Source organism: Rana temporaria, chromosome 2 (genome assembly GCF_905171775.1).
Source record: "Rana temporaria chromosome 2, aRanTem1.1, whole genome shotgun sequence".
Lineage (NCBI taxonomy): Eukaryota > Metazoa > Chordata > Amphibia > Anura > Ranidae > Rana > Rana temporaria.
Window position 1 is genome coordinate 302,142,009 of NC_053490.1, and position 14,660 is coordinate 302,156,668.

Below are 14,660 nucleotides of genomic sequence, written 5' to 3' on the forward strand. Positions count from 1 at the left end.
CTGGGCTTTAGCAAAATGGCAGTCCCCAGCAGGAAGAAACAGGAACAATGCTGGAGGCAATTTACAGCACACACTCATTGTGGTAGCATAATTAATAATGTGGAATGCCTGTTCCTTGCAAAAGAACATTATTTTTATAATTTATGGGTAAAGTTCCACTTTAAGCACTCTCTGCCTTTGGAAATCTAGGATTTCTAGTTAACTGGATAACTGGCAACTATATGAAAAGAGGAGGTCAATGACAGTATTTTAATATCAGGTTGTAACCAGAGAAAAGGCAAAGATTATAACATCTCCCAGGTCTGGGAGTTAAAGGGACCAATCATAACTGCCACTCATTCTTACTTCCCAGCCACGTGATCACATTACATTCTGTAAAACATAAAATGCCATGTTCCACCTTATCTTATCTGTTGTGTGAAGTTCTAAAAAGACTTGTTGGGGTTAAAGCTGAACTTTAGCTTTCAGTCACTTTCATATAGTCCATTTGGACCAAGTGGTCAAAGAAAACTATTGCCTTCACTAACTGCACTCTAAGTGCTGTATAAGCTGTATGTTGCTTCAGTTATATACAGTATACATAGCTGTGTTCCAGGTTGAGGACTTTCTGCCCCTTTTGCAGGGCAAAATTGAATTGGGCAGAGCACTGCTTGGCCATCAACAGGAAGGTTTGTTTTTTTCTGAATAAGTACAAGGCTTTCAGAAAAAAACATTAAATTAGTTCAGAAAATACAAAGCTTCCTGTAAATGGTCGAGCAGTGCTCAGCCCAACTCGATTTTGTTCCAAGAGTGGGATGAGAAGTCCCAATCCTGCTGCAGGAACAAAGCGCTGCATACTGTATGTAGCTGATGCTACATTCAGTTTCTACAGCACTCACAAAAGTTGCATCTGTTAGTGAAAGTAATAGTTGGTTTTGACCAGCTTGGTCTAATTTAAGTACAGTAAAATGACAGAAATCTGGAGTTTGGCTGTAAGCTGAACAAGCCTTATTGAACTTCACACAGCAGATAAAATAAGGTTGAACCTAAAAAGATAAAACGGGCCTTAACAAATTTTATTAGGCATTAAAGTCCCTTGTTGAAATTTTTTCCCTATGATTTTCACCTATTTGTCTGAATATCTCTACTATGGCCACCAGCGTATTTGGTACCCAACCTGAACTACTTTCCACAATACAACATATAAATTATGTTGTTTTGTTTTTAACCTCAACTCTGTATGGCAATAGGCCAGGTTATACTTTATTAACAGGAGGAAATTTAGAGCAATGTTTCCATGCTGGTATATTACAAATGTATCCCAATTTGTAAATGGCATATACAACATTATGCAAAATAAAAACAGTGGGCCAGATTCACGAAGAAATTACGCCGGCGTATCTATTGATACGCCGCGTAATTTCAAAATTCCTGCGTCGTATCTTTGTTTTGAATCCTCGAAACAAGATACGACGGCTTCTGGGTTAGATCTGACAGGTGTACGTCTTCTTACGCCTTCGGATCTAAGATGCAATACTTCGGCGTCCGCTGGGTGGCGTTTTCCGTGTCGGGTATGCAAATTAGCGATTTACGACGATCCACGAACGTACGCGCGGCCGTCGCATTTTCTAACGTCGTCTGTAGTCGGCTTTTTCCGGCCTATAGTTAAAGCTGGTATTTTGCAGCGTATACATAGAATTGCCATGTTAAGTATGGCCGTCGTTCCCGCGTGGAAATTTGAATTTTTTTTTTTTTCGTAAGTCGTCCATGAATAGGGATGGACGTAACTCACGTCCAAGTTAAAAAAATGATGTCCTAGCGACGTCATTTAGCGCAATGCATGGCGGGAAATTTCGGGACGACGCATGCACAGTTCATTCGGCGCGGGGACGCGCTTCATTTAAATGAAACCCGCCCCCAACCCGCCCAATTTCGAATTCGCCGCCAGAAATACACTACGCCGCCGTGACTTACGGCGCAAAATCGCTGAGGATTCAAAAATGCGCCAGGTAAGGTACTCTGATACGCTGCGCCATTCTACATGTATGTGGATCTGGCCCAGTGAGAATATGCTTGCATCCACAGTAATTTATGCTATAATATTTGAATTGGAATTGTTTAAGTGGTCTGTCTGTAATGTTTGGTTAAAGCATATTAAAAACTACTGATGGATATTACAATTGGCACTGTGTAGACAATTGTAATCAGGTGGCTTTACTCTAGTATGCTTTTTGAAATGAGTATGCCGAAATGCATATCTCTAAGAGTATAGTATCCACACCTAAGGTCAGAGTTACAGGAAAATGTAAGGACAGTGCATTGAATTAAAAAATCTCTAGAAATTAGAATTTTATAATATTTTACACCCTAAGTGAGATAATACAGCTCACTAGATCCGGATGTGAGAGACAGTGATATTAACTTGTTTATTACTGTATTACTTGTATGAGTTTCCAAAAAAAAAAAAACAACAACAAAAAACAAAGTTGAACAAAAAATTCTCATTCATTTTGACTGGAAACTTTGCAAAGCTGCAGTGACCACCAGTTTTTTTCTTAAAATGGACATGATGGCAAGTTATTTTGCAGTGTACCCTTATATTTACTATAGTTTATACAACCAGAAACCTTAATAAGAAAAATGCCTTCTTGTCCTATTTGTGTATATACTTTTCCCACCATAGTGAGATACCTGTGTTTTCAAACATGCAAGAACCAGTACATAGCAGGTTCACACAGCTATTAAACACTACCTAGCACAAACAGAACAAACTGCATTGCAGCCCAATACAGAGTATTCCCATGTATCTAAAAATAAGATGTTTAGGTCAAACATTCTTCAAAATATCTCCTCTAGTTTGGCTTTATGGGCCTATAAGCATTTAATGCCTAATATTTGATTCGCTCTAAATGTAATAAGACTTTGACACAGTGGTTAAATGTGGTCATACTCAGTACTGCTACACAATGCAGCATGTCCATATTTCAAGCTACATATGAGATTTAGGAGGAGGGGGAGGGGAGATTGGGAAGGGGAGAGGGCTGGAGCTTTAGACAAATTTCTCCAGCCTCAGCAGTGGAAACAGCACTGATTGGTTATCTAGCTCTGCCCTTTAAAGGGGAGGGTCTTTTGATGATGGGTTAGTTTGGTTTGGGTTAAAAGGTACCTCCCCAGAATTACACAGCTGTGGTCATTTTTTCAGTGTTTTTGTTTTCTTAGAATAATCTCTAAATATTCTCTATGTATATATGTATATTTTTATATACAGCGCGTACAAAAGGATAGTGTACATTGTCCTCTTCACAGTCTTGTCTGAGCTTCAGGAATATAAATCTCTATGCTGTCAGCACTTTCTGTGGCAGAGTTGTGCCGGTATGAGGCAGCACGTTTGGCTGCCAACAGCCTCTTCCTAGCCTCTTGCCTCTGGCGATCAACGGAGTCCAAAGACCGGTCTTTGACTGGATGCACTTTCTGACGGAGTGGCTTCTTTGGTATTGGAGGAGGAAGCTTCTTCTCCTCCTAAAATTAGAAGATGTAACAAAGACAATTTCCCCAAAAAAAGAATTTTTAAGCATATTGGAGTAAATCGAAAGTAAAACTGTGGCCAGGCTATTGACATTTATGTATTCATTTTAAACATTCTTAGCAAGCAAAAAAAAAATTTAAAACCATGGCTACATGAACTTTAGAGTGACTTCAAAATTCATGGCAGAAGCACTGAAGTCATTCATGTTGTTCTCTTTAGCCTATCTCACCCTGTTCCCCTTCCAGACCATTTGCCATTTTATTCTATTACAGCTTAGAAGGCTGAAAGTCAATTCTTGGAAGGTGAGCATGGCAATCTGAACTGCTGAGACATGACTTGAATGACTTCAGACCATGGGTTCAAAAGTTGATAGCATACTGTACATGCTACCATGAAAATACACTAAGTACTAAGTTATTTTTAGCTTTTTGTAATTGTAGCTCATAATGTTAAAGTGTATCTATAGTCAAGACTTTTTTTAGTACTGCATAGAAATCAGGGCTCGACTCTTACCTTGGTTTCCAATAGCTTCCATCCATTTTCCTTTAGCTGCTGCAACTCTGCAAACTTCATCCCCACATCTTCAAATGAAAGTTGGAGGAGATCCCAGAAACCTGCTAGGTCTTGAGAAGTAGGAAGAGGGAATGACGTGGGATCCTGAAGACCAAGTAAATAAAAACTACTAAGTGAAATGCTTACATTAAGAAAAACGTAATTTTTTATTTGGGCTATTTGGGAGTGCTTAGTTCCATCTTCCTGTATTATAGTGACACTCCAAATAAAAGTTTTTTTTTTTGTCTAAGCCATCTGTGTCTATAGCTCACCTTAACATACATATTCTCTGTGTCCCCTTTCACATCTTTTCAGTTTTTTACTCCCTGCCAGACATTCATTATGTGACAACATTGCTGAAATGGTGACACACTCAAACAAAAGCTATCTTCATTTCAGTCAATGGGGTGATTTACTAAACGAAAACAAACTGCTCACTTTGAAAGCGGATGTGCCGCAGAGTTTAGTTAATGTGATGAAGTTTCACTTTGCCAACAAATATAAAAATAAAAAAAAAACATAATTTTTGCTTGCACATGATTGAAATATGGAAGTCAGCAGAGCTTCACCTCATTCAACAAGTTCTGGGACAAATTCTCTTGCAACGTCCTTTGCAAAGTGAACAGCCTATTTACATTTAGTAAATCAACCCCAATGTGTCACCTGGCTGATGTTTTTTATTTATTATACGCTGTGAGCATTAACCTGCCTGGCAGTATTCCCTAGTCTGACTCGGGGTTAGATTTTCCTGCTGCGAGCGCTAACCCCGAGTCAGACTCGGGCTTGCCTCGCTGGATCCACAGGGAGTGTTTACTTACCTTGTTCCTGGATCCAGCGATGCCACCGCGCTGTGCGAGCGAGCAGGACCTCGCTCGATTCACACAGTGCCTCTGTGTGACGCCGATCTCCGTTCCCTGCGACGTTACGACGCACGGGAGCGGAGAACGGCGCCAAATTCAAAAATGTAAACAAACACATTACATACAGTATACTGTAATCTTATAGATTACAGTACTGTATGTAAAAAATACACACCCCCCTTGTCCCTAGTGGTCTGCCCAGTGCCCTACATGTACTTTTATATAATAAAAACTTTTTTTTTCTGCCTGTAAACTGTAGATTGTCCATAGCAACCAAAAGTGTCCCTTTATGTCAAAAATAGTTTTAGAGCAGCTAAAAAACAGCGATAATAAATTATAATCACTTGCAGAATTGTGCGATAGCGATTTGTGGGGAAATTCGTCATAAAAGTAAAAAAAAATGACAGCGACAATTCTGCAACTGAGCAAATTTCAGTGATTTTGATTTGATTACATTATTGAATCATTTTTATTATAATTATATTATTACTTGTTATAATTATTTATAATTATTTATTATGTTATAATTTATAATTTTGTTTTTAAAAAAATGTCATACCCGGGATGCCTATTAGAATCTTGTTTGGTCAGATATAAGTGAGTTATTCCTAAGAATTACAGGCCTGCAGTATAAAACGCCAAATTTCCTTGCAAATAATGGTACCGCTTTCAGCACCTTTTTTCTGAAAGAATCATACCGCCAGGGAGGTTAAGGGCTGAAGTAGACACGTGCAGAATGAAAGTATTAGTTTTGTTTCTCTTCAGATGGATTCATTAAGTAACAAATATTCAGTTACATAGAATGATTAGTTTTCATATATCATTTTGTTTGATTAAATATTTTTTGGGCTGTATTCAAATCAAATTTGATTCGCATTCAATTCAAATCTATATCCATTCAAATCGAACATCTAAAAATTAGATGAACTACTTGTTCATAGACTGTTTAAATATATGCGATTTTATCAGATACAAATACGTTTTCACAACATAAAAGCCTTCATTATGGCCCAACAGAATATGCAACATGAAATTATCTGTAGGTTATCATCATTATATTATATACAAATTGTTGAACTACAAACGTATCAACATGTGCTGGACCCCAAACACCTTTATGCTATTCATGAAATACCGCAAAATTCTTCTATTGGAAATTATGTTGAATCATGTTTTATTATCAGTTTCCAGATATTACAGGTAAGCCGAAACAAGAGACAGGTACCTTGTGCCAACAATATATCAAGACACACATAGGCAAAAACTGAACCTTTAGAGTACAGTGAGTAGTAAAGGTAGAAATGATCACTGTTTGTAAAGCAGACTTAGGCCTCTTGCACACGATACTCCTGTTTGAGGGAAAAGTTCTTGTTCTGCTATGAATTTAAGGGGACCTTTGGTGGGAGTCATTTTTTTTTATAAGGAAATGTAGCTAGCTAGCAAGGAAAAATAATTTGCCACAATTTAAAATACTTTTTATACTCTGTAAATGTGAGTGCCACTGCAGCACTATCTGTACATCACAGAGATGCACCCCATTTACAGGAAGGATTAAGGCACCCCTGGCATGTTATTTAAAGGAATTGTGCATTTTTTTCATCTATAACTCAATTAAATAACAAAAATTAACTGGATTACATTTTTCTCAAAAGTTTATACATTGGTGCATGTTCCCTAAGGGCAGTACTTACCCCATGCTATTTTTGCCCACCCCCTGCCTATTAGCCCAGAAAATGTGCATGTTTGATTTGACAGATTTGGCTCACATTGATTTTAGTGGAATCTGTGTTTTGAAAACAGGACTTCTTTGAAGTTTGCCAAACCCAGGGCAGTTCCATTCATCCCTAGTGTTTATTTACTTTGTAAAAAAAATGTTTTCAATGAGTAACAAGGGGTAACCCGCACTTATAAACTTATGAGGGGGTCATCTGGGGCTACTCTTATTTGAACCCTTTCATGTCTAAGCCTATTTCTGAAGTTTGGTGTTTACAAGTTACAAGTATTTTTTGCTAGAAAATTACTTAGAACCCCCAAACATTATATATATTTTTTTAGCAGAGAAGCTAGAGAATAAAATGGCGATTGTTGCAATATTTTATGTCACATGGTATTTGTGCAGCTGTGTTTTAAACGCAACTTTTTGGGGAAAAGGACACGTTCCCGAATTTTAAAAAAAATTAAACAGTAAAGTTAGCCCAATTTTTTGTATAATGTGAAACGTGATGTCACGCTGAGTAAATAGATACCATACATGTCACGCTTTAAAATTGCATGCATTCGTGGAATGACAACAAACTACAGTACCTAAAAATATCTATATGCTACTCTTTAAAAAAAAAAAATTACCATTACCAGGTTAGAGTTACAGAGGAGGTCTAGTGCGATACTTCACATGTGTGATTTAAACACCATTTACATATTTGCGGGACGCGACTTCCATATGCTTTTTCTTTGCTGCGTGAGCACGCAGGGACATGGGGCGCATTAACATTTCTTTTTTTTCCTTATTTATTTTTATATTTTTACATTCTGTTTTTTTTTTTTTATATGTGATCACTTTTATTGCTGTCACAAGGAATGTAAACATTCCTTGTGACAGTAATAGGTGGTGACAGGTACTCTTCATTGAGGGATCGGGGGTCTAAAAGTCCTCTAATCCCTCCTTTGCAATTCAAAATATTCAGATTGCCGAAAACAGCGATTCTGAATACTGTATATTTTTTTTTAATCCGGCACCATTGGCAGACGAGTAAACCGGAAGTGATGTCTAGACGTCGCTTCCATGTTTACAGAGAAAAGACTATAACAAAGCAGTTTCCAGCTTCATGCCAGTCTATCTCTAGGCGACAGAAGTGGCGCATCGTGGAACAGGTCTCCCGGTGGGACGGGACGCCCAGTAAGAGCGGCGGAGGGTGGCACAAGGCAGTGGGAGGGGGAATGTCCCCTCCCACTGCTCCGGGATAACCACCAAGTGGCTTTTAGATGCATTGGTGGTTATCCCTGGAAATCCCTGGCTCTAAAAGCTGCAGCTGCAGGCATCATCCCGGTAAAACCCCCTAAAGCCGAAGACACATATATGCGTACACTCGACGGGAAGGGGTTAAAAAGGGCTTCCAGATTCTGATAAGTTCACACCCTCCCATAGACCCCTGCATTCTCTGGGCCAGGGATATGTGGATGGGGCCCTTATCCCCATCAAAATTGGAACAGGGAATCTTGACAAGGAGCCTCCATTGTCAAGGTTCCCTCCCCATGTGGTGGTCATGTGGTCTGATATGGTTAAGGAGAAGGGTGCATGATGGCTGCCAATTTGTTCCCTGTAGCCAGTCTAGCATGGGTTTTGGTGGGAGAATTACACATAATTCTTTTGTTTGCATTTTTGTTTGGGGCCCCCTATAAATCCAAAGAAGACCCTCATAAAGGATATGGTCTGGTATGGATTTTGGATGACCTTACATAATTTTTTTGTATGTAGCTCCTCCCAAAAATCCATACCAGAACTCTGTCTAGGATAAGGGTCTGGTATGGATTTTGGGAGACACCTGTTTTTTTTTCTAAATGTCACTTTTGCTTCTGTAAATCCTACAACTGTGCCACTCAATGTGTAAGTTAAAGGCATCCTCCAAGCATTTATTTAAAGGAATTTTATATTTTTAATGTTACCCTTCAAGCATTATTAAAAAAAAAAACAAAAAAAAACGATTCAGCTAAACGGTATAATTGTATTACATTTTTTTGCATTGGTACAGTGACAGTGCCCAATTACCCATGCCCTTTTTAATCAAAGACTGCCCTGAACAAAAGAAAAATGTAAGATTTGCTCCCTATAGACATTAATGGAGTTTGGGCAGTATACTCAGTTCACAATTTTCAGCTGCTCTGCAAACATCCAGAAAACGAAAGTTTGCTTGGTTTGTTCAACACTGCTTATGGAAAATGTAACATTACATAGTGGAATAACAATACCAAATAATGCCCCCCTACTCCCGAAAAAAAAAATATCAACCCCTGAATAGCCGCATATATTTAGTAGTATATCTAGTGCAAATACAGCTGTGCCGAGAGCGTGCGCCCTTACCGACACCGTTACCGGCAGCTATTAGAAAGCTCCCGATTGTTGCTTGCATTTGGGAGCTTTCTGATCATGTGACCGCCGTGAAACCCAATCACAGCGGTCACAAGATCATAGACCCTGTCCCGCCTCCCAGCATTCTAAACCTCTTAAAGGTGCCGCTCCAAGGGGTTAAAATACTGCTGTACATCCTGTGCTTCAGTGCATGTGTAGTTGGTTGTGCTATGCTACCTGCTGAGGTTTCTAGCTCTGCAACTCATGTTCAGGGTATCTACTTTTAACTACCAAAATCTCTCCATTTTATATGTTCTTCTTTTATTTTTTACTATTACTATAATCATGCTGATTGCTTATCTTACTGACATTGTTACAGTACTGCTGTGCTGTCATGTTATATTGTTAACATGTTATATTGTTAACAAATGAAGAATATGTGTCACTTTGTTATTTCATGTCCATATTTGGTCAATGACACCGTTGAGCAGTCATCAAGAACAGATTGTGTCAGCAGCTGGCAGATTTGATTCATCGTGGTTGGCATGGATCTGCATCGCTGGATGACATTATTGAGGATGGATTTACATTGTGAGACATTTTCAGGCTTTTTTTGTTTTGTTTTGTTTTTTATACTTTTGTTTTTTTATGAATGAGTAGGAGTACAATTGGTACAACCAAACCAGGAAGGCAAGAGGCCAATGTCCTCATTAACATAGACACAAGGTTCGTTTCCAGGGGGTCTACCCTAGCAAGGTACCCTCCCCATTTTGAGAACGTGTGGTCTTGTATATTTCAAGAGGGTGGGTAGGAAGAGCCCTTTGATTTTTTTTTTCTTTTCAGGAAGGTTCCCCCCTGTCATCCATAAAAGACTCTCATTAACGATAAGCAAAAAATAAATACTGCAGAGGTGATAAAACACCACCATAAGAACGTGTGCTTTTCATTCCTAGGTTTATTTGTCTTTATCCCCTATGTTCCCACATAACTCTAGTATAATACCTTCTCTCACTATGTTACACTTATTCCTCTACTGAATAATCCTGGAAGGTCCTACCAGTATTGTATGTACACGTTAATATTATTATATACCATTGTATCTCCGTAATTGTTTTATGCGGAAAAGTTTATTTTTCTTTCTACTCTGTACTCTTTATTTTTACAATAAAAAATTTGAACAGAAAAAAAAAAAAAAAAAAAAAAAACACCACCATAAGAAATCTCTATTTGTGAGAAAAACTAACATCAATTTTGTTTGGGTACAACTTTGCATGACCGCACAATTGTCAGTTAAATAGACGCAGTGCCGTATCACAAAAAATGGTGGGGTCATTAAGGGGGCAAATCCTTCTGGGGCTGAAGTGGTTAATGAAAGGCAATTTGTTTTCTTTGTAAATGTCAGTTTTTCTGTAGTAGTTTGTATGCATGATATAGATGTGCAATTTTAGGGCAGGTTAAAGTGGTTCTAAAGGCAGAAGGTTCTTTACAAACCTGCATGCAGCTTCCCCCCAGACCCCCTTCAATACCTACCTGAGCCTGATCGCGATCCAACAATCTGCAAAAGAGCCACTGCTCCTCATTGGCTGAGACACAGCAGCAGAAGCCATTCAATTACAGCCAGGAAGGAGGTAGTGGGGGACAGGACTGAGCCACGCTCTGTGTATCTGATAGACCAGTGTTTCTCAACTCCAGTCCTCAAGGCGCCCCAACAGGTCATGTTTTCAGGATTTCCTTAACCTCCCTGGCGGTATGATTCTTTCAGAAAAAACATGCTGAAAGCGGTACCATTATTTGCAAGGAAATTTGGTGTTTTATATTGTAGGTCTGTCATTTTTAGAAATAACTCACTTAAATCTGACCAAACAAGCTTCTAATAGGCATCCCGGGTATGACATTTTTTTAAAAACAAAATTATAAATTATAATATAATAAATAATTATAAATAATTATAACAAATAATAATATAATTATAATAAAAATTATTCAATAATGTAATCAAATCAAAATCACTGAAATTTGCTCAGTTGCAGAATTGTTGCTGTCATTTTTTTTTTTTTTTTATGACGAATTTCCCCACAAATCGCTATCGCACAATTCTGCAAGTGATTATAATTTATTATCGCTGTTTTTTAGCTGATCTAAAACTATTTTTGACATAAAGGGACACTTTTGGTTGCTATGGACAATCTACAGTTTGCAGGGAGAAAGAAACGTTTTTATTATATAAAATGACATGCAGGGCACTGGACAGACCACTAGGGACAAGGGGTGTGTGTTTTTTTTACATACAGTACTGTAATCTATAAGATTACAGTATACTGTATGTATAGTGTTTGTTTACTTTTTTGAATTTGGCGCCGTTCTCCGTCCCCGTGCGTCGTAACGTCGCAGGGAACGGAGATCGGCGTCACACGGAGGCACTGTGTGAATCGAGCGAGGTCCTGCTCGCTCACACAGCGCGGTGGCATCGCTGGATCCAGGGACAAGGTAAGTAAAACTCCCTGTACATCCACCGAGGCGAGCCCGAGTCTGACTCGGGGTTACCGATCCTTGCCCAAAAATCTCACCCCGAGTCAGACTCGGGAACACCGCCCAGGAGGTTAAGATGAAACAGCTGTGGCAATTACTAAGGTAGTGAAACTGATCAAATCACCTGTGAAAAATAATGGGGAGCCTGAAAATATGACCTGTTGGGGCACCTTCAGGACTGGAGTTGAGAAACACTGCCATAGACACACAGAGGCAGCTAAGGAGCGAGCACGCTTGACACAGAAACTATTTAACCGCTTGCCGACCAGCCACCGCCATTATACTGTGGCAGGTTGGCTCGTTCCCGCAAATCAATGTAGCTGCACTTCGGCCCACTTCGGCCCACCGCAGAGGTGATCAAATATCACCAAAAGAAAGCTCTATTTGTGGGAAAAAAAGGGCGTCAATTTTCTTTGCTTACAGTGTCGCACCACCACGTCAGTTAAAGCTACGCAGTGCTGTATCGCAAAAAATGGCCTGATTATTAAGGGGGGAAATCTTCTGGTCCTTAACCACTTCCATACCGGGCACTTACGCACCTTCCTGCCCAAGCCAATTTTCAGCTTTCAGCACTGTCGCACTTTGAATGACAATTGCGCGGTCGTGCTACACTGTACCCAAACAATTTTTTTATCATTTTGTTCCCACAAATAGAGCTTTCTTTTGGTGGTATTTGATCATCTCTGCGGTTTTTATCTTTTGCGCTATAAACAAAAGAAGAGCGACAATTTTAAAAAAAAACTAGTATTGGCAGCGATTTGCGATTTTTTTACTGTCACCGTGACACCGTGACATTGCGGCGAACACATCGGGCACTTTTGACACGTTTTTGGGACCATTCACATTTATACAGCGATTAATGCTATAAATATGCATTGATTACTGTGTAAATGTGACTGGTAGGGAAGGGGTTAACCACTAGGGGGCGTTGAAGGGGTTAATATGTTCCCTAAGATGTGTTATAACTGTAGGGGGAGGGGACTCTCAAGGGGAGGAGAACGATGTGTGTTCCTCTGTACTGGGAACACACATTGGTCTCCTCACCGCTGACAGGAGGTGGATCTGTTTAAACACACAGATCCACACTCCTGCCGTGATTACCGACAATCGCGGTCACCCGGCGGTAATCGCAGCCGCCGGGCACCCGCGCCGGGTCACGAGCGTCGCGCACACCCTAGATCGCCTGGAACGCAGGACGTCATATGACGTCCACCCGGATCGAGGAGGGGTTCCTGCCGCCGTCATTTTACAATGACGCGGTAGGGATGTGGTTAAGTGGGTACGTTAGAAAAGAGGAAAGGCCACAGTCTTATACAATTTACATAAAATTGTCCAACATTACAAAAGCCAATGTAAAACAGTCACAAGTAAAATATGAGCACATTTAACCACTTAAGCCCCAGACCATATTGGTGGTCATATTGCTGATCACCTCTGCGTTTTTTAGTTTTTGCGCTATAAACAAAAATAAAGCGACAACTTTGAAAAAAAAAAATATTTTTTACTTTTTGCTATAATAAATATCCCCCAAAATATATATAAAAAAAACTGTTTTCCTCAGTTTAGGCCGATACGTATTCTTCTAAATATTTTTCATAAAAAAAATCGTAATAAGAGTTTATTGATTGGTTTGCGCAAAAGTTATAGCGTTTACAAAATAGGGGATAGTTTTACGGCATTTTTATTAATATATTTTTTTTTACTAGTAATGGCGATTTTTATCTGTACTGCGACATTATGGCGGATACTTCGGACACTTTTGACACATTTTTGGGACCATTGTCATTTTCACAGCAAAAAATGCATTTAAAATGCATTGTTTACTATGGAAATGACAGTTACAGTTTGGGTGTTAACCACAGGGGGCGCTGAATGGGTTATGTGTCACCTAATGTGTGTTTACAACTGTAGGGGGGTGTGGATGTAGGTGTGACATCATCGATTGTGGATCCCTATAAAAGAGATCACACGATCGATGACACCGCCACAGTGAAGAACGGGGAAGCTGTGTTTACTCACGGCTCTCCCCGTTCTTCAGCTCCGGGGACCGATCGCGGGACTCCAGCGGCGATCGGGACCGCGGGTCCCACGGTCCCAGTCACGGTGCTGACAGCAACAAGGTTTGCTCTCACGATTTGTAAATCAGCAACTCCAGCGCTGTAGGAGGTAATTTCACCACCACAGTTTAAAACAAAACGGTGCTTGTATGCCCATCATTAGAAGTGGCTGGATGCAGGGTGGTATTCTAATGGGGGACATACAACCGATCAATCTCTTTTTTTCGATCAGCCCACAGCTTCCTGAGGACGGATTTAAACATTCGAAACGCGTCGAAGCGCGGGGGTACCACACTTTTCAATACGCCACACGACTCTGACCTTTGCAACAATACCGCACAGGCACTTCCGCCCGCTGGAACGCACCACGGCCGAGGCTTGGAACGCACGCCGGGGAGGTAGCAGTGACGCTGGACAGGCTAGTGCCGGCTTGGGCACAGGACCATGTGAGTGCAATATTTGCTTTTTAAATGTTTCATGAATAAAACTGTTGAAAACGTACTACACCATATGGGCATTCTCTTTTTCTGGGAGCGAAAAAAGAAACCATAGAGAGTTGGAGGGCGGAGGTTCGGGACCAGCAGTGGAAACCGTACATCATATGTTTACATGCAGTTTACCTTTTTGAATCTGGTGAGAATATAGCGCAATAGGAGGTGGTGGTGACACTTTACATTTAAGGTGGAAAAGTCACAAGTTTTTTCAGCAAGGCACAAATTCCTGCACATACTGGAGGCACGCTTTGAGGACTTAGCATTTATGCACGAGTACACTGGACTATTTTATATATATAGTTTTGTATTTACACTATTGATTGTCAGCGCATATGCGCTTCTGAGTTTGCAAAAAGGGTTTTTTATTTATTTATATATGTTTCATTCATATATACATGTAACCACATCACAATATATGTTTTAGGGATAATGCTTTATTAACAGTTTGTTTATGATTGCCACGCATAGTTTAATTATATATATACTTATATGTATTCATATATTCACTTTCTAAGGTCAGCGCAGTAGTACAAATCGTACGAACACTTTATAAAAATCAGCCCACAGGTATTGTTGTTTTCAGCTTGGGGTTGGCTT

General features: G+C 39.8%; 1 protein-coding gene across 6 annotated transcripts in view; it reads right to left on the reverse strand.

Moving 5' to 3' along the window:
• Positions 1-2,002: 2,002 nt before the first annotated feature.
• The window catches only part of DLGAP3 (DLG associated protein 3), a 626,246-nt gene continuing 613,588 nt past the window's right edge, over positions 2,003-14,660 (reverse strand). For all 6 annotated transcript variants that reach the window (XM_040337299.1, XM_040337293.1, XM_040337294.1 and 3 more), the window contains 2 exons: positions 4,019-4,162; positions 2,003-3,498 (listed from right to left, as the gene is read on the reverse strand). In XM_040337299.1, the coding sequence (XP_040193233.1) occupies positions 3,280-3,498; positions 4,019-4,162 (363 nt within the window). In that variant the 3' untranslated portion in view covers positions 2,003-3,279. The remainder of the gene's footprint in view (positions 3,499-4,018; positions 4,163-14,660) is intronic.